This window comes from Theobroma cacao, chromosome 2, assembly GCF_000208745.1.
Source record: "Theobroma cacao cultivar B97-61/B2 chromosome 2, Criollo_cocoa_genome_V2, whole genome shotgun sequence".
In the NCBI taxonomy this organism is placed as follows: domain Eukaryota; kingdom Viridiplantae; phylum Streptophyta; class Magnoliopsida; order Malvales; family Malvaceae; genus Theobroma; species Theobroma cacao.
Window position 1 is genome coordinate 33,541,187 of NC_030851.1, and position 24,880 is coordinate 33,566,066.

Below are 24,880 nucleotides of genomic sequence, written 5' to 3' on the forward strand. Positions count from 1 at the left end.
AATTCAAATAATAATTTATTAATATTTTTAATAAATTATTAAAATAATAAATATTTTAATTTCAAAATTAAATATTATAATAGAAGTATTTTTGTCATTTATCTTTTATTCTTTAACTATTTTAAAAACTATCCCTGTCAATTAAACATTGAAATAATTCAAAATAACAATTCTTATCCTATTCTTTTCTTATGAACCAAATTACATAATAATAATTTTTTTTTATTCTATTCAAAATAACTATTCTATTTACACTCTATTCCATTCCGCGAACTAAACACATACTAAGTTTTGCTTCTTCTCTTTCTTAAGTATTTAATTTTCTATTTTTTAAGTGTTTAATTTTCATTTTCCAATTTTTATAGCACTTTCCTGCAAAACAAACTTGGAAATGCGGTGTAGGGATATTTTTACAATTATGAAGCCTTTACGGTTTAATTGCTTTTTTTTTATACTGACTACACGTGTGCTGAGAGGCAATCTGCTTAAGTAAAAGCAAACAAGGGGGATTATTGTGTGCTTATGTTTCTCTTCGATTTGTGTTTTATTATCAATGTAGTTTTGGAAACAACATAAAGAGACAAGGAGGATAACATTCGAAGAATTACGTAGAATTATTAAATTTAAAATAATGGATCAATTCCTTTTTTTTTTATATGTAAGAGTAAATTATATTCATAATTTAAAAAATTTGAAACACACATATCCTTTTGATCTTTATAATTTAAATAATAATTTATATTCTTTACACTTTTTAACACTATCACGAAATGATTTTTCGTTCAATATTTTTATTAATTATGATGTTAAGTGTCAATTGACGAAATGTGTATGATATACGACAGGGACATGTCAATTGACATGTAAATTAATTATTTATTAGAATTTTTAATTTAATTTAAGTTTTAAAAATCATATTTGATTAAAAAGATTAAAATAAAAAGTTATTTGTTAAAAATTAGAAAAATATAAAAATTATTCATTTTACTATCTCTTATGATTCTGAATAAACCTTCGTTTAACAACAAATATTGTTAGTAGCGTTACCATAACCGCCAGAATGCAAATCTTCTGCCCCGAATTGGTGTCCCATTCCCTGCCCCTCTTATAAAATTATGCCATCTGTGCAATAAGTGGAAGTTTATTAACGGCACGTTAACTCCTTTTTTTTTTTTCTTTCCCCGATATTTTCAATTATTACTTCCCAATCTTGGAACCATCAGCCATCTTAGGGATTTTTGGATTGTTCTTAGCTTTACTATTCTTCATGAACAAGTCGTCAACAGTTAAAAGCTCAAGTGATATTTATCTTCTTTGTCATTCTCTGTTTTAGCAAAATCCAAAATAGACTCCATCGGAGAACTTAGATCCGAAAAGAACACAAAAGCCATCTTTGAGATTCTTTGCTGAAGAAGGGATCCAGTGGACAACTAACTTACCAATGGCCTTTGATTAGCGTGGTTTGTGATATGTTGGTGTGTATTGATGGCATGATATTATATTTTGGCTGCTATGCTGTAACCCGATGTGGTTATGTCTCAAGATAGTGTCATTATTCTGGTTTATGCAGTGTTTTGAGGATGGCAGGGCATGAAGGTGAATCTGATTCTATTTCATGCTAAAGGAATGGAGGATGGTCTTTCTACTCATTGTGTTTCTCTTGTAGATTTTGTGTTTTTGACTCTTGCGCTGTACAGGGATATTATGTCTATGGGATGATTTTTGGGTGGGGTTTAAGCTTATGACTGAAAACGTCGGGCGTCTAGCAGAGTCTTTGTTTTCATCCCAAGTGTAACCAAATTTTTGATTTTGATATTCTATACGCAAATTCAAGTAATGAAATTAAGATAATTGCCTTGTATGGCTTATGTGGCTTGTACTTGCATCAATCTGGTTCTCTCTGTGTCAAATATTGTGACCAATGGAGTTGCTCGAGACCCAGATATGAAGAGGATGATCAAGTGCGGCTTTCTCTTTTCTTTTTCCCCATTTTTAAGCTTTGTGCTATTCCACCATTGCATTAATCACTTCTGTAAAACAACCATCTCATTGATTTTGGCAAATTTAAATCCAATAACATTGTTAGAGCAGAGAACATCCAAAACAATGTGGTCAATCCTGTCAAAACAATGGTACTGTATGTACTTTCTCTCAATAATTGTTTTTCAAAAAAACAAAACTTTGGAATTCTTGGGATTGTTCTTAGCTTTCTTTTTGTCCATGCACAAGTGGTCCAATCCAAAACAATCTTCGGGATTCTTGAGATTGTTTTTAGCTTTACTCTTGTCCATGAACAAGTCATCCTCGGTTAAGAACCCAAGCGAAAACTAAAACTTGCTATTGTCTGAAGCCGTCCACCATGACGGCGGAAGAAGTAAAGAGAAAAAACTGGAGAGTAACGATTGAAAACATTGGAAAAGAAAAAACAGAAGGGAGTTAACGTGCCGTTAATAAACTTCCATTTATTGGACAGATGGCATAATTCTATAAAGGGGGCAGGAAATGGGGCACCAATGCGGGGCAGAAGATTTGCATTCTAACCTCCAGGGGAATGAGAGGAAAGAGACGACCACGGTAATATTTATAGATTATTTGAGAATATTTTTTCCCACTAATTATATTCTAGGAAAAATGACTATCCTGTACAAATATTCATGATGGTGGGGGGAAGTTTTGCGATATTGCTTTTGACCCATGAAAGTGGAGAACCAATTAGAACTGCTTCCGTATGAGAATTAAGCTCTTGAGTCTTGACGAAAGGTAGCATAGTACTTGTTTCCTTTTGCTACAATATTTTGTCAGATGAAAGCGAAGCCCCCTTGTCTCCGACGCTTCCGTGGACAACTCCCAATTGCCAATGACAGCGGAAAAATTGTGGCCCGAGTTCGCCTAGTTGGTCTGAGCTTTCAAACTCCACGTCAGGCTTGATTTTTGTAAAAACAAAAACAATCCACGACCAATTTCTTTTTAAACAATTGTCCGCAGAATCAAGCGTGAAGTGTTCAAAGTTCTCTACAGCAACGTTTAAGCATGTAACTAATTGCTGTAAGGCTAAGGCATTGAAGGAAGTCACCCAACGTGAGTTCCTGTCAAAAAATTGATTGCCTTCGAGTTAGCTGTTTCATATAAATGATTTGAAACTTTGAAGTTATACCAGTGAAATAAGAAAAGCTACTGTTGTTTTGCATTTTCCCCTTAGCCATGTGGCTTCCCCTTCTCTTATTGCTCCCTTTGTTGCTGCTAATTATAAAGAAGATACAGATTAGAAAAAAGGGTAAACTTCCTCCAGGCCCTCCTAAGCTTCCCATTTTGGGTAACTTGCATCAACTTGGTGCATTGCCACATCGCTCTACATGGAAGCTTTCAAAGAAACACGGTCCTATAATGCTTCTTCAACTTGGTGCTATACCGACCATCGCAGTATCCTCGGCTGAGACTGCAAGAGAGGTCTTGAAAACTTATGATCTTGACTGTTGCAGTAGACCTCCCTTAGCTGGCCCCAAAAGACTTTCTTACAATTTTCTAGACATTGGTTTCGTACCGTATGGATATTACTGGAGGGAGATGCGCAAAATCTGTGTTGCTGAGCTTTTCAGCATGAAGAGGGTACAATCTTTTCAATCTGTCAGAGAAGAGAGGTTACTTTCCTAATCAATTCAATCTCGGAATCAGCTAATTCAGGAAGTCTGGTAAATCTTAGCAAAGAGTTCTTTTCGCTCACTGCTAGCATAACCTTTAGGATTGCTTTCGGGAAGATTTTTCAGGGGAGTGAACTTGATAATGATAAGTTACAAAAAGTGGTCAATGAGGCCCAGGCTATGTTGGGAAGCTTCTGTGCATCAGATTTTTTCCCATATTTAATTTGGTTGGATGATTGACTGGCTTACTGGTTTTCACAGAAGGCTTGAGAGTAGCTTTAATGAGCAGGATGTTTTCTTCCAGAAGGTTATCGATGATCATCTCAATTCAGGAAGGACCATGCAGGAGCACGAAGACATAGTCGATGTGCTGCTGAGAATGGAGAGCGATCAAACTGAAAATAGTGCTATTCAAATTACTAAAGATCATATATAGGCAATTCTTATGGTAAATAACCGAACTTTTTTTCATCTATTTAAATAATGCCTTTATCAGGTTACCCTTCACACAATCTCCACCGATAGCAGTAGTAAATTTACCAATATCACTAGCACAACGCAGCACCACTATTAGAAAAGGTTGCCCTTTGACATATTGTGTCAGCCGCAATTTTTTTAAGGGAATATCAGCCTTGTCTCTATGCGTTTGATCTCTAGTTTATTTTTCTTATAACTTGGAGCTAAAGTTTGTTTATATATATATTATATATGTATGTATATTTGTTTCTGAGGATATTTTCCTGGCTGAAATAGACACTGGTGCACTCACCATGATCTGGGCCATGACAGAGCTAGCCAGGAAGCCAACAGTCATGAAGAAAGCCCAATATGAAATTAGACGTTGCTTGGGGAAGAAAGGAAAGGTAACAGATAATGATTTTAATCAGCTTCAATACCTTAAGATGATAATTAAGGAGACTCTAAGATTGCATCCTCCAGCTGTACTTCTACTTCCAAGGGAAACTGTGTCCCAAATTAAGATCGGAAATTATGATGTTTACCCCAAAACTAGAATTGCAGTCAACGTTTGGGCGATAGGACGAGATCCTGATATTTGGAAGAACCCTGAAGAATTCCTTCCAGAGAGGTTTAATAATAATCCGATTGATTTCAAGGGGCAACATTTTGAGTTATTGCCATTTGGTACTGCTCGAAGGATTTGCCCTGGAATGAATATGGGAATGGCTGTAATAGAGTTGGCACTTGCAAATCTCCTTTACCATTTTGACTGGAAATTACCTAGTGGGGTGGAGATTGACATGGAAGAGGAGGTAAGTATAACAGTCGGTAAGAGATCAGCTCTTAAGCTTATGCCAATCAACTATATTTCGGAAGATGACAAGACACAAGGCGTTGCTGAAATACAATTTGGAAACTTTTAAGAACTGTGTATTAGAAGTGTATATGGGAAATTATTATGCAATGAACCATCTATAAGTGTATTTGTATCAAAATAAATGGATAAAAGCAGCATCCATGTATATATATATATATGCACTTTGCATGATAATCATCAATTGGTTCCATTTACCGATGCTCCAAAATTGCCCTATATTTTTCTTGTTCTCCCTGGATAAGTTTTTTTTTTTTTTGCCAATCTATGAAGTATTTTCATTAATAGAAACCAAAATATAGATATACAATATTTACTTAACAGACGAAATGATAAAATCTTCTATCACTATGCCCCCTATGTCCCCTCCCAATTTCAGTAAGAGAGGATGGAGACTGTTCAACCCATTTCGACTGACACATCCTTTTATTTGATTGGGTGGCTCAACCAATCTGCAGCCGTGTTCGCTTTCCTTGAAAATGAGTGTACACACAAATTTTGTGAAAAATAATTTGGACTTGAAAAATTTTGAATACAACTATAAAATTTATTTATATATACCAGACATGGAGTTTACAATCTCTAGTATTCTTTTATAATAAAGAATTTTCTCTGATTAATTTTTTCAATCTTCACTTCAAGGGTCTTGATCATTTGATCTTGAATTTTGTTGTGACTTGGTCTTTGAACTTTGTATTTTGATTCAAGGGTCTACGACTTGGTCTTGAATTCGATTCAAGGGTCTTGTGAACAATTTGGAGGTTTCGCTTTAAGGGTCTTGAGACTTGATCTTGAATGAATAATTTGGAGACTTTGTTTCGAGGGACTTGTGACTTGATCTTGAAAATGAACAATTTGGAGACTTCGCTTTAAAGGTTTTGACTACTTGATCTTGAAAACGAACAATTTGGAGGTTAGGACTTGTAGGTTGGAACTCTGGAGAGGCTTTGATCTTTAGATCTTCCTTCTTGGACTTGGTTGAACTTTAGAGGCTTTAATCTTCATAATTTTCCTTCGAGGCTTTTGATCTTCAGAATCTTCCTTCGAGGCTTTGATGTTCAGAATTTTCTTTCAAGGATTTGGTTGAACTCTAATGTTTTGATCTTTGAATCTTCCTTCTGGAGGCTTTGATCTTTAGAATCTTCGTTCTGGGGGCCTTGGGCTTGTAAATTGAAAATCTAGAAAGGCTTTGTTCTTCAGATCTTCCATCTTGGATATGTGGAACACTAGAGAGGCTTTGATCTTTAGATTTTCCTTCATAGATATGTGGAACTCTAGAGACTTTGGTCTTCATATCTTCCTTCTTGAATTTGTGGAACATAGAGAGGCTTTGGATATTCAAAATCTTCTTTTGAAAAAGGCTTTGGTTGTAAGATATTCTTTCTTAGATATGTGGAACTTTAGAGGCTTTGGTCTTTAGATCTTTCTTCTTGAATTTATGGAAATCAAAAAGGTTTTGGATCTTCAAAATCTTCCTTCTAAAGGTCGTTTTCTGGAGGCCTTAGACCTATGGGAGTTCTGGAGGCTCTGATCTTTACAATCTTCTTTTTTTTCCCTTGTTCTCTTCCTCCGTAGTTCATCACATGGTTTGAAGGAGCACTATATTGATAATGCTGATGAGAGACTTTCATGAGAATTAAGTCTCTTTGAATTATCTTTAAATTATTTAATTTAATTAGAGATAAATCATGATGACTCATAAATGATCTTTTGATTGACCAAATTCTAAGTCTTTGAGTTTTGATTGGTTGAATTTGAGTATTATCTTTAGATTATTTTAATTTATTTAGAATAAATTGGATGACCAAAAATGAATTTATATATAAATTATCTTAATTTATTTAGAGATGAATTGGATTACCAATAAATAAATCTTAATTGGTCTAATCAAGATATTATCTCTAAATTATCTCAAGAAATAAATACATGACACATAGAAAAATTTTTATTGGTCCAATTATATGTCCTCAAGATAATTAACTAATAAATTAATTATTTTATAATTAATTATATGGCTATCTTAAATGATGTCCTCAAATCCACATGGTGGCACATGATTCGTCTCTGAAAATTTTCTTCCATTTACTAATTTGGGACATGTGGCATGTTGTAATTCGATAACAATTTTTCTTCTTCTACAAATGCACCCTCAAGACTTGTTCACTTATGATTTTGAATGTGACAAGTGGACAAATCTTGAAATTTAATCTTCATTATCCAATTACAATGTGACAAGTAGACAAGTCTTTGAAATTTAATTTGTTTTGGTGGCAACACTTGCTTACATTCTTGACTTGAGGAGAATTTTTACACATGTACATGCCATGTTATCAATATGCTTGAAAAGGTTTATGACCAGCTAAAAATCTCTTATAGAAATATGTTAAGATCGTTAGCATATTTTTGTCTCATCTAATCTCAGTAACAATTGAAGTTATAATTCATCCATGAGATAATGCAATATTGGCATATTTTGTCTTGACACACATTGAATTAATTATAATTCATTCTTGAGACAATTTCGTCCCAAGCAATCCTAACATTTTTTTTTGTTTGTCTCACCACCAATTGAAATTAAAGTTCATCCATGAGATAACTTTGAGTCATGCAATCTTGGCATTTTTTATCCTCATCAATTTGATAGCTTCATCATTGTAAAGAATTAGATCATTTGCAATCTAAGAAACTTTTTTTTTTGGTTGACTGAACTTGACAATGAAAACAAGTTGCCTACATACCTCCTAATATAAAAGATCAAGTCATAACGTAGTTTAATTTTTTTTATGCCTTAACTTTTGCCCAAGTCATCTTGTTAAAGATTTTCAACTTAACGGGCTTTTTCTTTTCTTTTCTTTTTGAGTAATATTGGCTCTTGCTAAGGAGCAACTGATCTTTAAGCATAGTAGCACTTCAAGAATTGTTTTCTTAGCATTGTTTGTTGCATTGGCTTCTTGATGAGTAGCTAAGGTCCATCTTTCATCGTCTTGACCCTCATTTGTGTGGTCATAGGTATTGCCTCCATTTTCTTGAAGATCAATTACTTTTTTTTGCTTTTTGGGATTGAAGTCGTGGAGTCGAAAGATCCAAATTTTATAGTTGTACTCAATACATTAAGTTGAGAAATCATTATTGATGTCAAATTTGATGACATAGTTTCTTCTTCAAATTTAATTTTCCCATCATTGTAAAGCCCCATGATTTTGTTTTTGAAAACAAAACATTTTTTTGTGAGTTGGCTAATCAAGCGATGGTACTTGCAATAGTTGGAATCATTCACTTTATCAACTTCTTCAAGCCACTTCATATCTAGCAACTTAATGAGCTTAGCTTTCAAGAGGTTTTCGAACATGTCTAAAACATTTGAATCAAGGAAAATATATTGCTTTTCCTATCTTTCTTTTAAAGAGGTCTTATTTTTACTTTTAGTTTGAGGAGGAGATTTTGATTTTTGCGAATTCTTTGAATTGATCGACATCTTGAGGCCCTTGGTGTTTATAGTCGTAGACTGTTCGTTTCCACACATATCGACAATATTTTGCCCTTTTGATGAATGTCTTCATTTTCCTTGCCTTTATTAGGGAGGTCCTCGATTTCCAGCAATAGACATGCTTAAATCCATGTCATGTGCATGATTAGCTAACTCTTCGAAGGTTTTAGACTTAATGCCTTGAAGAATGTAGCTTAATCCCCGATTCATCCCTTAGATGCACATATTGAGGGCAGATGACTTAGACAATTTCTCTTTACAATTAAGACTTAAATTTCTCCACCTATGGATGTAATCAATCACAACCTCATCTTTCCGTTGGTGTGAAGTTGTGAGTTTAATCATGCTCACAACACGTCGAGTGCTATAGAAGTGATTGAGGAAGTTATGCTCTACTTGTTCCCAAGTGTCAATTGTCCCAGGCTCCAAATTAGTATACTAGTTAAAAGAGTTGCCTTTTATAGAGTGAACAAATTGCTTCACCATAAGATCTCCATAAGTGCCAACATTGTTGCAAGTTTTCATAAAGTGTGGAACATGTTGGTGAGGATTTCCTTTACCATCGAATTGTTAGAACTTTGGTGGTTGATAATTTTCTAGGATCCTCATGTAATCAATCCTTTGGGAGTATGGTTATGCATAAGTGTAAGAGGGCTGGGTGACGCTTTCCACTTGTTCTTTGATGGCTTCCATGATGAATTCCTTCAATGGGTTAGGAGTGACCACTTCATTGGCTTTTGCTGGGGATTATTTTTCACTTTCGTGGTGGAATTCTCATAATTTTCTTGAAGATTTGGCACTAATTTTGATCAAGATCAGTTGGTGCCTTTCTAGTAAGATTGTTAGTTTTTGCCATCATTAAGGTAATATGATTATCATTTTCTCTTATGCTTGTTGTTAGAGATTCCACAATCTTTGCCAAAAGCGCAACTTGTTCTTCAAGAGATGTGCTGGTCGTCGTGACAACCATCACTTAATAATTTGCTTTTGAAAAGGCATTGTGGGGGGGGGGGGATGACGGAACGGAGTTGTTGCTTGAATAGCCATCTTGTTCCTTGAATGATAGAGTTGGCAATTTGTACTTGATTCTTTAAAGGAAGCAAGTTGCCGTATGGAAACTTCTTCTAAATTTGAGGAAGAAGTATCATACAAAGGATTTTGATTGAACATTGAGAAAGTTTGCTCATATAATTTATTATGAGCTTTTGCCTTTCACCTACTACCATATGGTATAGGAATGTCAATGGGCATCCTGTTACAGGATACCCGTAAGTACCTAAATAGGGTTAAGTTACTTTATAATCAGGTTTGAGATAAGTTCGAGTAATTTTACTACCCTATTTGGAGGCCTTAGACTTGTGGGAGTTTTAGAGGCTTTGATGTTCAAAATCTTCTTTTTTCTCCCTTATTCTCTATGGTTCATCAATTGGCTTGGATAGTGCTAGATGAAAGACTTTAATGATAGTTTAGTCTCTTTGAATTATTTCTAAATTATTTAATTTAATTAGAGATAAATCATGATGATTTATAAATAACTGAATTTGAGAATTATCTCTAAATTATTTTAATTTTTTTAGAGATAAATTGGATGATAAAAAATAGTATTTTATCTCTAGATTATTTTGATTTATTTAGAGATAAATTGAGTTACCAATAAAGAAATTTTAATTGGTCAAATTTAAAAATTATGTCTAAATTATCTTAATTTATTTAAAGATAACTTAGATGATCAAAAAATAAATCTTAATTGGTTTAATTAAGATATTATCTCTAAATTATCTCAAAAATTAAATACATGACACATAGAAAAATTTTAATTAATCCAACTATATATCTTCAAGATAATTAATAAATAAATTAATTATATAGTTATCTTAAATGATATTTTTAAATCCATATGACATATGATTTGTTTTAAAAATTTTCTTCAATTTATTAATTTCAGACATATGACACCGTGTAATTAGATAAAAAATTTTCTCATTCTAAAAGCAGCTTAGCTGAGTTTCAATCGTTGGTGAAAGTTCCTTGAAGTGTTACTTGGAGGATTAGTCTGCTGTGTGGCTGTGTCCACACGCTCTGGACAAAGAGCCAACAGTAGACAGTGCTTCTCGACATCACAGACTCAGAAATCGTAGCCAAACGTACGTCAGTCTCTCTTCGTGTCGCCAGATTGTTCATTTCAGCAGCTTCTCTCTTCCACTTACTTCTCTGTTTTTCTGCGCTAAATGACACCGCGTTTCAGCTTTTCTAGATACATTGCACAAATGCCACTACGTTTAGATAACTTTAAGCTGCATTCCCCAATTTTATCTTTAAACTACAGCTCATTCATTTCGATTGATAACTGCGACTTACTGCCTTTGCTGGACAGATTCTGTATTGCCAGATAATACACCAACATCATCATTCCTCGAAACGTGTTATTAACCACAAGTTCACGCTTCACTAGTTTTGTACTACGTCAGCAATTTACTGTTGTTGTGTTTATGACAGTTATGCACCTAATGAATGATTAATGTGATATTTAGCATGTAAGCAAGTGTCTAACTACAGCTCAAAACGTGCTTGTTAAGTCCTGTAATGTATATTTTCTAAGATACTGCGTATCATAAGTGAGCTTTTGTTGTTTCCAGAACTCAACTTCTTCTTTGCTCTGTTTTCTTTCTCATCCTTGACAACTTATTTCTTTGATATGTTGAGTTGAATTCTATTTTAAGAGTTTATTTAGTTTGGTTTTTTTTTTAATTTAAAAATTATTATAAAGTTTTTATGAAAAATAATAATTTTTAAAATTAAGTTAAAATTGTTTAGTAAATTTTTTTTATAATTTTTTATAAGTTATAATTTTGATTAAAATTATTATAAAAAATATTTTTTTTGAGAAAATAATATTGTAATTATATTTAATAGATAAAGATATTTTTTAAATAAAAATAAAAATTTTCTTACATTTTTAAAAGGAGAGAAGAAAAACTCCTCGCACGAGAGTTTTTTTCGAAACTCTTTTTTTCAAAATTTTATTTTTTTTAAAAAAATTATTTTTAAAAATTTTTAAAATTATATTTGATTTAATTTTTATTTTTAAAAAATAAATAAATTGAAAAAAAATCAAGTCAAACAAGCACTAAGTCTAAAAACAACAAGAAGGACCATGGCACTCCCCCTGGTCACAACAAGCGGGAAAGCTCGGGTATAATGTTTGAACAAGTGAACTAATTGTCTTGATTTTCGGTAACATTTTTGTAGAGACTGTGGCTCCATAGTTGAAGTTCTCTTCAATTCTCACCTGGCTCATTTATCTCTATATATGATTAGTACTTGATTGGGTTTCCTAGAAGTTTTATTTTGTTCCCTCTCCTCTTGCTGCTCTTTTCTACCAACACAACTCCCTGTTTACTAATTGGTACTTGATTCCGCAGTGAAATGAAGGCTAATATGAATGCTGCTTTGAGTTTTTCTTTATGGAGAAACATTCAAGTACGTTAAAATGTTTTTACCCTCACTATCTAATCATTTTTTTTTATAAGCCAAATGAATTTTATTTAATAGGAATGTTACCCTCAAATCGTAACCCTTCCACAGCAAGACAAACATTTACAAATCAAGGGCTTTGCTCCTACTAGCAAACGTTTAACAGAGGTCCTTGTGGAAGAATTTTCAGTCGTTCAGCTTATTCTTAGTAGGTAGTATTCCAAGTTTGGATGTCATGAACTTGATTCCAATGCCAAAAGAGTCCTAAGCAATTTGTTTACTTAAAGGATCTAATAATCAATCATTAACAAACACTGCTTTGGAAAGGTTTTTCTGTATTCTGTAAAACCATCAAACTTTTAGAAAAAGAAAAAGATTCTTACGTTGATTAGTTGTCCCCACATAGATTGTGATTAGATTTTTCAATAAACAAGAGGAGAGAAAATGAGATGAAAGGGACGTATTGTCATATTCTTGACCCTAAATAGACTTGAAGGTAAAAGCTTTTGGGCTGACCTAAAGTCTTCTATTCAAAAAACAATCCAAGCCCAAGGACTTTTAGTTTGCATCCATCAATAGCATGTAACTCCCTTTGATGATTATCGTTCCGGATTCTTTACCTATACGTAACAAATTTGATATTTTTGCCTAGAATGCAAAGCATGATTGACATGTAGCCTTTTTGCTTAATCCTGAAAATATATAACGAGTGATAAAAGAAGCAAAGCATATAATTTTAGCTTTTCCAAACGTACTGTAGTTATCTTTTAAACTTATTTAATTTACTAAATCCATCTAAATAGCAACATGTTTTTATGTGTAAGATTCACTTATTTGTGTGTCTATCTACTCACAGCATTCCAAGATTTATGACATTGATTGATAATGACATGATGACTTCGTTGTTGCAAAGCCAAATTGCTCTCAAACGGTGGTGCTACGACAAAAAGGGTAAAGGCAAAAGTAGCCAATTATAGGTGGTAATGGTTAATTATAGGTGGTAATGGTTAAAAATATTATTGGTGCCTTGCACAGTGGTGTTGCTGAATTATAGATAGATTGTAGCCTTATTTTATGACTGACGAGAGCCCTTCAGGAAAGCTCAAACGTTTGCAAAGCTAAAGCAGTGATGGGTTTTCTTACTCCACTAAATTTTTGGCTTCCTTTTCTCCTTCTTCCCCTGTTGCTACTCTTCAAAAAAAAGACTCAAGTTAAGAAAGAACTCAAGCGTCTTCCACCGAGTCCTCCCAAGCTTCCAATTTTAGGCAACTTGCACCAACTTGGTGCACTGCCACACAGCTCTCTGTGCCAGCTTTCTCGGAAATACGGTCCAGTCTTGCTCCTTCAGTTTGGTCGTATACCGGTCGTTATCGTTTCATCGCCTGAGGCAGCAAGTGAAGTTTTAAAAGTTAACGATCTTGCTTGTTGCAGTAGGCCTCCGACAGCAGGTGCTGGGAAGCTTTCATACAACTATTTAGACGTAGCATTTTCCCCATATGGCGAGTATTGGAGAGAAATGCGGAAAATATGTGTTCTTGAGATCTTTAGCGTGAGAAGGGTGAAGTCTTTCCGGTTTGTCAGAGAAGAAGAAGTTGCTTCCTTGATGAATTCGGTCTCTCAATCGTCATCCTCCGCTACTCCAGTGAATGTTACAGAGAAGGTATTTTCTTTAACCGGAAGTATAACGTTTAGAACAGCTTTTGGCAAGTCTTTCCAGGGAAGTGACTTTAATCGAACTAAATTCTACGAATTGGTTCACGATGCTGAGATTGTGGCCGGAAGGTTCTCTGCAGATGAATACTTCCCAGGCGTTGGTTGGATTTGGGACAGGATAAATGGTCATAAGCAAAGAGTTGAGAGAGTTTTCCATGAGTTGGATACGTTATTTCAACAGGTAATTGATGATCACCTTAAACCTGGGAGGACAAAGCTGCAGGAAGACATTGTCGACGTGATGCTCGGAATAGAGAAGGAGCAAATTGAAGATGGCCATGCTTGGCTCACCAAAAATCATATTAAGGCAGTTCTCTTGGTAAGTTGCCAAATAACACCCTTCAATGCATTATTTACACATTTGGTGTCATTTATTTCGAGTTTACACAGTATATCTAAACCAAAATTGAGCACCTTATAAAAAACTTGTAAATTTAAAGCTAATTAATTAATTTTATTTGAAATATTCACTAATATTTCTTTTTGGCTACAAATTGATAGATGTAGTTTCCTTGCCATTGCCTATTTGATTGTTACCATGAAACTAAGGCTCTGTTCTGCTGGCTCTGATGACTGATGCTTGTCTTGCAGAACATGTTTTTGGGCGGAGTGGACACTAGCGCACTTACTGTGAACTGGGCAATGGCAGAGCTGTCTAGAAAGCCAAGATTGATGAAGAAAGCACAAGATGAAGTTCGAAGCATTGTTGGAAAGAAAGGAAGAGTAACAGAAACCGATCTTGATCAGCTTCAGTACCTCAAGATGGTCGTAAAAGAAACTCTGAGATTGCACCCTCCTGCCCCATTGCTGATTGCCAGAGAAACCATGTCACACTTCAAAATCAATGATTACAACATTTATCCTAAAACACTTATCCAAATCAATGCTTGGGCCATTGGAAGGGATCCAAAGTACTGGGAAAACCCAGAAGAATTCTCCCCAGAAAGGTTTATTGATAGCACCGTTGATTTTAAAGGGCAACATTTTGAGTTCTTGCCATTTGGAGCTGGTAGAAGAGGCTGCCCTGGGCTGTACATGGGAACGGTTACATCAGAGATTTTACTCGCAAATCTGTTGTATTGTTTTGATTGGAAATTGCCTGATGGGATGAAGGAGGCAGATATTAACATGGAAGAGTTGGCTGGACATTGCCTTACCCTCTCGAAAAAGACACCTCTTCTCCTCGTGCCAAAACAATACTTTCATGATCAGACATCTGAATAGATTAATGTGAGCTAAAAGTGGATTTCGTGATATCTGTTCAATATGAAGGTATATATGCCAGACAGGCTAATAAAATCAAAGTAGGTGACCCAGGCTTGCCGGGCTGTGGCTGTAGAAGTCCTGGTCACGATGGAAAAATAAAAGTATCGGTGACAAGTGATGTAGATCTGTTTTTGCAGCAGATTGGAAGAATAAAAGAGATTGCAGATTTCATTAGTCTCTGATCATTAAGGCCTGTGGTATAGGTTGAGGTTTATTGATAGCTCAATAAGTGATTGTAAATTGTAATGCATATGTGTGAGATGCAATTATCCTGTAATAACAATTTGAAATTACTTATGCTAGGATATATTTAGATATTTCGACAAACAAATTATTTTGGCATTTTGGTAGATATAGAGTTGTATGCTTGCTAAGACATTGTGTTTAATCATAAAAATCTTTTGAGACTTTAAATTACACTATATTATTTGATTATATATAATTCGCATCAGTTTTTTTTTAAATGTTTCTATACATTGTTAGAATTTTCTGTTATATGGGCATTAATTAATTGGTGATTTTGATTTAATTTAGTCTTATTGTGAGATGAAGTATGAGAGCTCAATTAATATTAAAATGATCAGTTAATAATGGGCTTTGCATATCTAATTGGGTTAGTGTGATTTGACAGTTGTGTAGGCTTTGGCCCAGTACGCTTTTAATGGGAAGCTTGTACAAGGATTTTGTTTATTATATATATCTGTCTAGGTCCCTCTTCCCTTCTAATGATATTTGTTCATTGAGAGCCGTCACAAATAATAGAGAAGTGTGAAAAGGAAGATCTAGCCTTTATTAGGAATTCTTTGTTTTTCTGTTGCGGGCAATGGTTATCTCTATGAATTAAACAGGTACGTAATAAATAGTTGATACTTTTGGTGTTCTAATATTCACACAAGAATTTAGGGATTCAATTTACGTGTGGTATCAGAGCAATTTGTGTGAAATTAGAACCAAACAAAATTTATAAATTTAATGAATTTACTTTGTAAAATTGTATGTTGAGGCAAATTTATTTTTGATCGCCGAAATTCTATTCTTCGGTCGATTTTTGATTGTCGAAATTCTATTTTCGATCATTGTTTCTGATCATAAGGTTAGGGTTTTTATTCCTCATAATGTATAAACCTTTGCTCTTAACTTGTACTGTAGAGATAGGAATTAGATAGTAAGTTTTGGGTTTGAACATAAAACCCAAAATCTAGTTGTATTGGACTTTTAAAATCAACTTACTTATATTATAGAGTTGATATTTAAGTTTAATTACATAAAATATAAAGTCGCTTTTAGTACTTTACAATGTAATGTAATTGCAGGTAATGTGATTGTAAGTATATGGTTCAAGAAATTCACATAGTTTGTCTGTTGGTTTTGAAAGAAAAAATGCTTTTGGTAAAATGATAAAGATGAACCAGAGAAAAAAGAAATATTTTCTAGAGAAAGGGAATATTCATAATTGTTGAAATAGCTGGTTTATATACCAGCACCTTTATAAAGGCATTGGGTCCTACACAAGCATTTAGCAAATGAAAAAGCAAATAAAAGAAAGTCATGTGGCTTTTACAATATCAAGGCTAACAGTCTATTGAGTAACAAACAAAAGAAAATAAGATAAAGGAAAAACAAAGAAGCATTAAGAAGCACATGCATAACACGCATATGAAAACCATTAAAAACCATGTGACTATCATGTGATCACCATTTAGCACCAAGATTGCAAATTTAGACTTCCATTCTAACACACCTCCTAGAAGTTAGAGTTTGCAGATCCCCAACTTTGATCTTAACTGCTCAAATTTGTCTTTGTAGAGTCCTTTTGTAAAGATATCTCTCAATTGGTCATTGGTGCTACAATACTTTACATGAACTTCTTGATTCTTAATAACTTCCCTGATGGCATGAAATTTGACTCATATGTGTTTAGTTCTTCCATGCTTTATAGGATTTTTAGTAATTGCAATTGCAAATTGATTATCAATACATATAGTAGTTGGAGTAGATTCTTTAAACTTTAGGTCTATAAGTACTTTCGTTATCCATAAAGTCTGATTGGTTGTAGCAGCAGCTAAAACATACTCTGCCTCTACTGAAGATTGAGCCACAACATTCTACTTTTTTGAGTTTCAACAAAACACTGCACTTCCAAAAGAGAAACAAAAACCACAGGTACTTTTTGAGTCTTCAAAACTTCCTGCCCAGTCACTGTCAGAGTATCCTACAAGCCCTTTACTTTCAATCTTATTGTACTTAAGATCAAAATCCAAAGTTCCTTTCACATACCTTAGTGTTCTCTTTGCTACAATTCAGTGTATATTTGAAAGAGCTTGCATAAATTGGGAGAGAAGGTTGGTAGCAAACATAATGTCAAGTCTTGATGCTGAAAGATATAGTAAACACCTAATCAATCTTCAATACTGTGTAACATCAGCCTCAATACCTCCATTATCCTTAGTAAATTTACTTCTAGCAATTAAAGGTGTGTACACAACTTTACATTCATCCATTTTGAAATTTTTAAGCAACTCTCCTCTATATTTCTTTTGGTGCAAGAATATGAAATCTGAGTTTTGAATGCTTTGAAGTCCTAAGAACTATGACATTACTCCTAAATCACTCATATCAAACTCATTTTTCATCTTAGTTTTAAATTCATCTAAGTATTCACTACTTGGCTCTGTTATGAGAAGATCATCTACATACAGTGACACAAGCAACTGAATATAATCAATAAAACTTTCAACATATAAGGTAGGCTCACTTACACTTCTGGTAAAGCTTTGACTCTGTAGATAGTTGTCCATTCTTTCATACTAGGCCCTTGAGGCTTGTTTGAGTCCATATAGTGCCTTTGTGAGCTTGCATACCACATCTTCCGTTTTTGGTTCAACAAAGCCTTCTGGTTGTTCAACATAAATGTCTTCACTGATAGTTCCATTTAGGAAAGCTGATTTGATATGAAAATGCCAAATTAGCCATCCTTCCTTTGCTGCAAGTCCTACCAAGTGTCTGTTGGTGTTATGCCTTGCTATAGGAGCAAAGGTTTCGAGATAATCTACACCATTTACTTGGGAACCCTTTTAGCACAAGTCTGGCCTTATACTTGTTAACAAATCCATCTAAGTTGAGTTTTGTTCTGTACACCCATTTAACCCTTACTGTAACGACTACTCCTTGATCGCTACCGACGTTCGAGACTTCCGAGGAATTCTGCCAAGTCCCGATCCAGCCTCATTTGAGATTTCCATTAGATTCATCAAATATACATCCACGTGCGTAAGTGAATATTAATAATTATACTATTGTTTGCTCCATTCAAAATAATAATAATTAAATATCAATTACAAGGTCTTTAATAATTCATGTCATGAGTTAACAACATTTTTCAACATCCAGCAATTTCGTTATGACACAACCTTAAGCAGCGGAGCGATTCGGAGCGGGTTAGGAGATATCTTTACCTAATCTACGGTGGACCGTATGCACAGATGATTACACGTTAGCCTGATCCTTATCTGCAAAAAAGGGAACTAAAAAGGGCGTGAGTCTCACAGACTCAGTGATCACCGATCCAGTGAGCAGGCGAGGAGGGAAAACAAACATAAAGATGGAATGTTTATTAATTCACGAGTAAACGTAGAAAACACACTCTATAAAACTGAGAGATTTGTTTTTATACCTTCAAGTCTTAAAAGTAATAAATCACAAATAAACAAATATGAAAACGGTTGTATTTAAGTAACTAGAAAATCTTTCAACTTTGATATCCAGTCAATAGTAAATCCAATGGCAAGTGTAAAATGAAAAATCTCAAACATAAAAATGCGAAATAACCGATCACTAATGAATATGTAAATTGCACTTGTCATTCAATAGTAAATTTTAAGTGTTAATGCCATGCATTGTGTAATAAAAATCCACAAGTGAGCATCATCCTCGGGTAGGTTTCGTATAGCCCTTAGGCTTACTATCTTAAACATCATCACCTATTTGTGGGAACTGCCCACGCCACCGTATGAATCGGGGCTTCAGGTCCCCCTTTACCTACTCGTGGGAACTACCCAAGTCACTCAATATAAATCGGGGTTTCAAGTTCCTCTTAACTTACTCGTGCCCAATATGAATTGGGGCTTCAGGTTCCCCTTTACTTACTCGTGCCTAATATGAATCGGGGCTTTAGGTCCCTTTTTTTCAATCAAATATCGATAATCAACAATTACTACTTTGTGCACAAAGACCACACTTTACCTGGTGTGGTAACAGGTCCTACCCCAGAATATCTCAATCACATTAAAATGAAAATTGTTGCAATTTAATTCATTTGCAAAACATGATAGATCGAAAAAGCAATATAATCATAATTTGAATGCTATGCATAATTTATTTCAAAGAGTGACATATCCATCAAATCAACATGCTAAATGAAATCAGTAATATTTTTATCAATCCCATGAATCAAGTAATGACCATTGGCCCAAACATCACACAAGCTTGCAAGGTATGATTTTGAAGCGAAAAACCAGTCAAAGGTTTATTTTCCCGTAATTAAAACCTTGTAGATATATACTTAAGTATAATATATAAAAAAAACTGAATTTAAAATCATTGATTGCAATCACAAACAACTTAGGGCTTTCCACCAACTCCTGTTTTCACAATTTCGTCAACCATCAAATGTAATATATATAATATATTTACAGAGATATAGTTTTTGAAATTTAGCACACACTCACCTCACAATAACGGGACGCTACTTCGCTATTGGTTCGTGCTTGTATTTAGCTATTCTTTCTTCCTTTCCCGTTTTTTCTTCTTTTTTTTCTCTATTTTCTCCTCTTGCTGTCGGCCTTTTTTTTCAGTTGGTGTTTCTCTTTCTTCTTCTCTTTCTTTTTCTTTCTTCCTTTCTCCCCTGGCTCCTCTGGCACTGTCGCTCCCTCTCTCTCTTTCTTCTTCCTTTTCTTTCTCTCTTTTTCTTACCTTCCGAAATGCCGCTCCCCCTCTCTTCTTTTCTTTCCTTTCTCCTTTTTCTCACCCAGGTACCCACTCTCTTTCTTCTCCTTTCTTTTTTCTTTCTCTTAACCGACCCCCCATCATTTCTTCTCTTTATTTCTTGTCTTTTCTCTCTTTTTCCTTTTTCCAATGCCGGCTTAACTTTTTCTTCTTCTCTCTCGTTTACTCTTTACTTGCAGGCCCCTACCATCATTCATGAATTAAAATATTTGTTTGACTCTTTAATTGACCACATGGGCGGTTGCCCATGTTGGTCTTCATTCCATTTTTTTTATAAGAGGGGTGTTAAAGTCTCCCCCACTTAAAACAAATTCGTCCTCGAATTACAACAACATAGAGACACTTAACAGTACATTTAACCTTTATATAAATATGGTATTTTGCTCGCATTTCCTCTTCTAGTTCCCAAGTTGCCTCCTCTACCGAGTGGTTTCGCCATAATACTTTCACTAAGGCGATGTTCTTAGAGCGAAGTCTTTTTACTTGATAGTCCAATATGGCTACAGGCTGCTCTTGGTACTTCAACCCATCTTCCAACAGTACTGTATCATGTTGTATCACATGCGAAGGGTCTTGAACATATTTGTGGAGCATGGATACATGAAACACTAGATTTATCCCTTCAAAATCCAGTGGTAATGCCAATCGATAAGCAACAGTTCCTACATGTTCCAGTATTTCAAACGGGCCAATATATCGATGATTGAGTTTGCTTTTCTTGCCAAATATTCGTATTTCTTTACATGGTGACACTTTTAGAAACACATAATCACCTACTTCGAACTCCAAGGGCCTACGTCTGTTGTCGGCATACGACTTTTGTCTACTTTGAGCGGTTAACATTCGTTCTCAAATTATATGTACTCCTTCCACTGCTGCTTGTACCATTTTCGTCCCCAATGATTTCCTTTCTCCAACTTCCAACCACCCAATGGGTGACCTACACTTCCGCCTATACAGTGCCTTAAACGACGCCATCTTGATACTCATTTGGTAACTGTTATTGTACGCAAATTTTGCCAAAGGCAAGTATAAGTTCCAAGAAACTCCAAAATCCAACACGATTGCTCTTAACATATCTTCCAATATTTAGATCGTGCGCTCAGGCTGACCATCTGTCTGAGGGTGATATACTGTACTAAAGTCCAGTTGGGTCCTCAATTCATCTTGTAACCTCTTCCAAAATCAACTAGCAAATTGTGGTCCCCGGTCGAACACAATGATCACCGGTACGCCATGGAGTCTAACAATTTCATTAATGTAAATTCGGGCATATTGTTGGCTCTCGAATGCATTGCATAAGTAGCAACGTGTGCTTCTTCTAGAATTTCTTCCCTTAATCCATCCAAGTTTGGCACATAGATTTGAGATCCATGTCTCAACAATCCATCAGACCCAAAATCAAACTCAGAAACTTGCTCACCCACACTCCCCAAAATCGTCATTACAAATGTATCTCTAGCTTGGGCATCTCGAATTCGATCTATTAGTATTGGTCAAACCCTAAAATGTGCTAATAATGCATCTGACCCACTGACCTCAAATTTAACTCCCATATTACCCAGATCATGTAATTCTTGCACTATCGATCTTCTTTCCACTGCAATGTGTGCCATATTGCCAATTGACTTTTGACTCAATGCATCAATTACGACATTCGCCTTGTCGGGATGATAGTGTCATACAATCATGGTCTTTCAACAATTTGATCCATCTGCATTGCCTTAAATTTAGATCTCGCTGTTGAAATATATACTTCAAACTTTTGTGATCCATATATATTTCACATGTTTCCCCATACAAATAATGCCTCCATATTTTTAAGGCAAACACGATCGCTGCCCTCTCAAGATCATGTGTAGGATAATTTTGTTCATGCCTCTTAAGTTGTCTTGAGGCATAAGCGATGACTCTACCATGCTACATCAATATACATCTTAATCCAACCCTTGAAGCATCACAATAAATAGTGTAGCCCCCGGACCCACATGGTAGACTTAATACTGGTGCGGAAGTCAAACAAGCTTTTAATGTTTGGAAACTGTGTTCACAAGCCTTTGACCATTCAAATTTTACTCCCTTTTGAGTTAACCTCGTTAATGGAGAAGCTATCTTAGAGAAATCTTTCACAAATCGTCAATAATACCCAGCCAATCCTAGAAAACTCCTAATTTCTATAATTGTCGTGGGTCTAGCCCAATTCTTCATTGCCTCAACTTTATTGGGATCAACTTGTACTCTATCCTTAGATACAATATGTCCTAGAAAACCAACACTACTCAACCAAAATGCGCACTTAGGAAATTTCGCATACAGTCTATGCTCCCATAAGGTTTGTAGCACGATCCTTGTATGTTGTTTGTGTTCTTCCCAACTTCTCAAGTATATTAGAATGTCATCAATAAACACAACCACAAATCTATCCAGGTATGCTCGGAACACCCTATTCATCAAGTCCATGAAAGCAACAGGGGCATTCGTTAATCCAAAAGACATCACCAAAAATTCATAATGTCCATACCTCGTACGAAATGCGATTTTGGGTATATCCTCTTCCCTGATCCTTAATTGATGATATCCAAACCTTAAATCAATCTTCGAAAAGCATTGAGCCCCTTGTAGCGGATCAAACAAATCATCAATTCTAGTAAATGGATATTTATTTTTGATCGTAACTTTATTAAACTGCCAATAATCTATACATAGCATGAGACTACCATATTTCTTCTTTACGAACAACACTAGCACTCCCCAAGGTGACACACTCGGGCGAATAAAGCCCTTGTTAATTAAATCTTACAGTTGTTCCCTTAACTCCTTTAACTTTGCCGGTGCCATTTGGTACGAAGGCATCGATATTGGTTGCGTTTCTGATATCAAATCAATACGAAATTTGATTTCCCTTTTGAAAGGTAATCTAGGCAGTTCTTCTTGGAACACATCTACAAATTCATTTACTACAGATGTAGCTACTAAATTTTCTTTTTCATTCTGTACTTCTCTAGTAATTATAGCCATCACACTATCAACCAAATGGCTATTGTGACCATAAATAACAAATGACGGCTCTCCAGGAAATTTAAACTTCACCAACTTGCAATAACAATCTACATTAGCGTAGCAAGACACTAGCCAATCCATTCCCAGTATCACGTCGAATCCTAATGTTGTCATTAACACAAAGTCCACCCAAGTGTCCCTATCTTTAATCTGGACCACACAAAAGCGAAACACATACTTTGCAACATACGATTCTTCCAACGGGGTGGTTACTACTAACGGTTCATCCATATATTCATAGTGCTTGCCTAATTTAGGCATGAAATTTGAAGACACAAAAGAATGGGTGGATCTTGGGTCAAATAAAACTGATGCTTCGTAACCACAAATGAAAAGATTACTTGTTACCACTACATTCGAGACATGAGCATCTTATGGTGTCAGAGCGAATACTCTAGCTTCTCCCTCTCCAGAAGCACCTTGTTGAGTTGACCTTGTCGATCTACCTTGTGACGAGGAAGTTACCCCTTTTCCTTTATCCCTCTTGACATTTCTAGTTGGTGCGGTAGCAAAATAGGATCGTATTGAGCCACGAGCCATCTCCTGGTTATGTCTATAGGTAGGACAATCCCTCTTCACATGACCAATTCCCCCACACTCATAACAGAACGCCATCATCTGGTTACATGGCCCTGTATGAATCTTACCACAAAAAGTGAAAAAATGATCCCACTGACCACTCTGTCTAGGATTTGAATTAGTCATTCCACTACTCATAGCTCGCCTGAAATTAATCCCACTAAAATCACTATTACGTGAGGGACTACGAAACTAAAAATTTCTTCGTTGATTCAGTGGACTAGAGAATGCTGACCCTCTAAGAAGTTACCATCCTTTCGACTTTGTTGTCCAACTATATTAGCATCTTTACCCCTACTAGGGTCTCTATATCTAGAAGATCCCTCACCTCGATTTCTTTTACTCCTCTCTCTTTCCACCCCAACCTCTTTAGGTCCCGCCTCAATTTTTCTAGCAGCATCAACTACTTCGGGATATGATGTAAATCTCTAAGAGACTAGAATTCTGTATATTGGCTCATGTAATCCCTTAATGAACCTTTTCAGTCTGAACTAGATACGGGGCATATCTCAACAACTGAGTAAACTAGATGTCATAATCTGACACTGTCATCCCAAGCGCCTGCATTAAAGTTTCAAACTTCTGTGCCTTATCGTCTCTCATGCTTTCAGGTAGAAATCTGTCCATGAAAACTTGTGTGAATTCTTCCCAAGTGAGTGGAGCAGAACCAGGAGGTCTACAGCACTTGAGCGTAGCGAACCATATCTGTGCTACCTTCATCAATCTAAAGCTTGTCAACTCAATTACCCGGCGACTAGAACAACCCAATGCAGTACAAATTTTGTCCATCTCATCTAAAAATACTTGTGGGTCCTCTGTTGATTTAATACCCAAAAAGGAAGGGGGTTTCAATTTCATAAAATCACCTAGAGTCACCATAACATTTCTCTGATCTATTTCCTCATAAGGTTGATAATCCGAATCTTCAAAACTAGAACCCATTGTTTCATTTGGTTGGTACACTCTCTATCTCCTGAACTTTGCAAACTCTTGTGTTAACCCTCGCAATACAGCCGCTATCTCCTCCAGGGTGGCAGTGGGTACTTCAAGATAATCACCTCCCATATCCCCAAAACTGGTACCGGCTCTCATCTCACTAGAACTTTGACTACTTTGAGGCCCGACGATTCGACCTCTAAGTACATCTCTCCCACTACTCTTAAAGAAAGATGCACATGGTCCCTCCGTAGTGTCATCTGGGGCATTAAACCCTCTAATTCCTCTTAAGGCCGCTCATATCATAGACGACATCTTGGTACCTAGACAAAAACAAACACCCTTCAAATAACTATTAAAAATAATTAATAAAGGTGGCTTACTAAGATT

At 35.3% G+C, this 24,880-nt stretch overlaps 3 protein-coding genes and 1 pseudogene across 3 annotated transcripts; 2 read left to right on the forward strand and 2 right to left on the reverse strand.

Annotated features, from left to right (window-relative positions):
• Window positions 2,930-5,094, forward strand: LOC18609603 (annotated as a pseudogene).
• On the forward strand, window positions 12,977-15,242 carry LOC18609605 (cytochrome P450 71B37). The gene is made up of 2 exons (XM_018114645.1): window positions 12,977-13,964; window positions 14,237-15,242. The coding sequence occupies exons 1-2, from the start codon at window positions 13,062-13,064 to the stop codon at window positions 14,867-14,869; spliced, it is 1,536 nt and encodes a 511-aa protein (XP_017970134.1). The 5' UTR covers window positions 12,977-13,061; the 3' UTR covers window positions 14,870-15,242.
• On the reverse strand, window positions 20,201-20,758 carry LOC108660709. Its single transcript, XM_018114976.1, has one exon. The coding sequence runs from the start codon at window positions 20,756-20,758 to the stop codon at window positions 20,201-20,203; it is 558 nt and encodes a 185-aa protein (XP_017970465.1).
• LOC108660710 lies at window positions 22,052-23,590 on the reverse strand. Its single transcript, XM_018114977.1, has 3 exons — window positions 23,369-23,590; window positions 22,716-23,125; window positions 22,052-22,478 (listed from the first exon to the last, which is right to left on the reverse strand). Exons 1-3 carry the CDS (start codon window positions 23,588-23,590, stop codon window positions 22,052-22,054), a joined length of 1,059 nt encoding a protein of 352 aa, XP_017970466.1.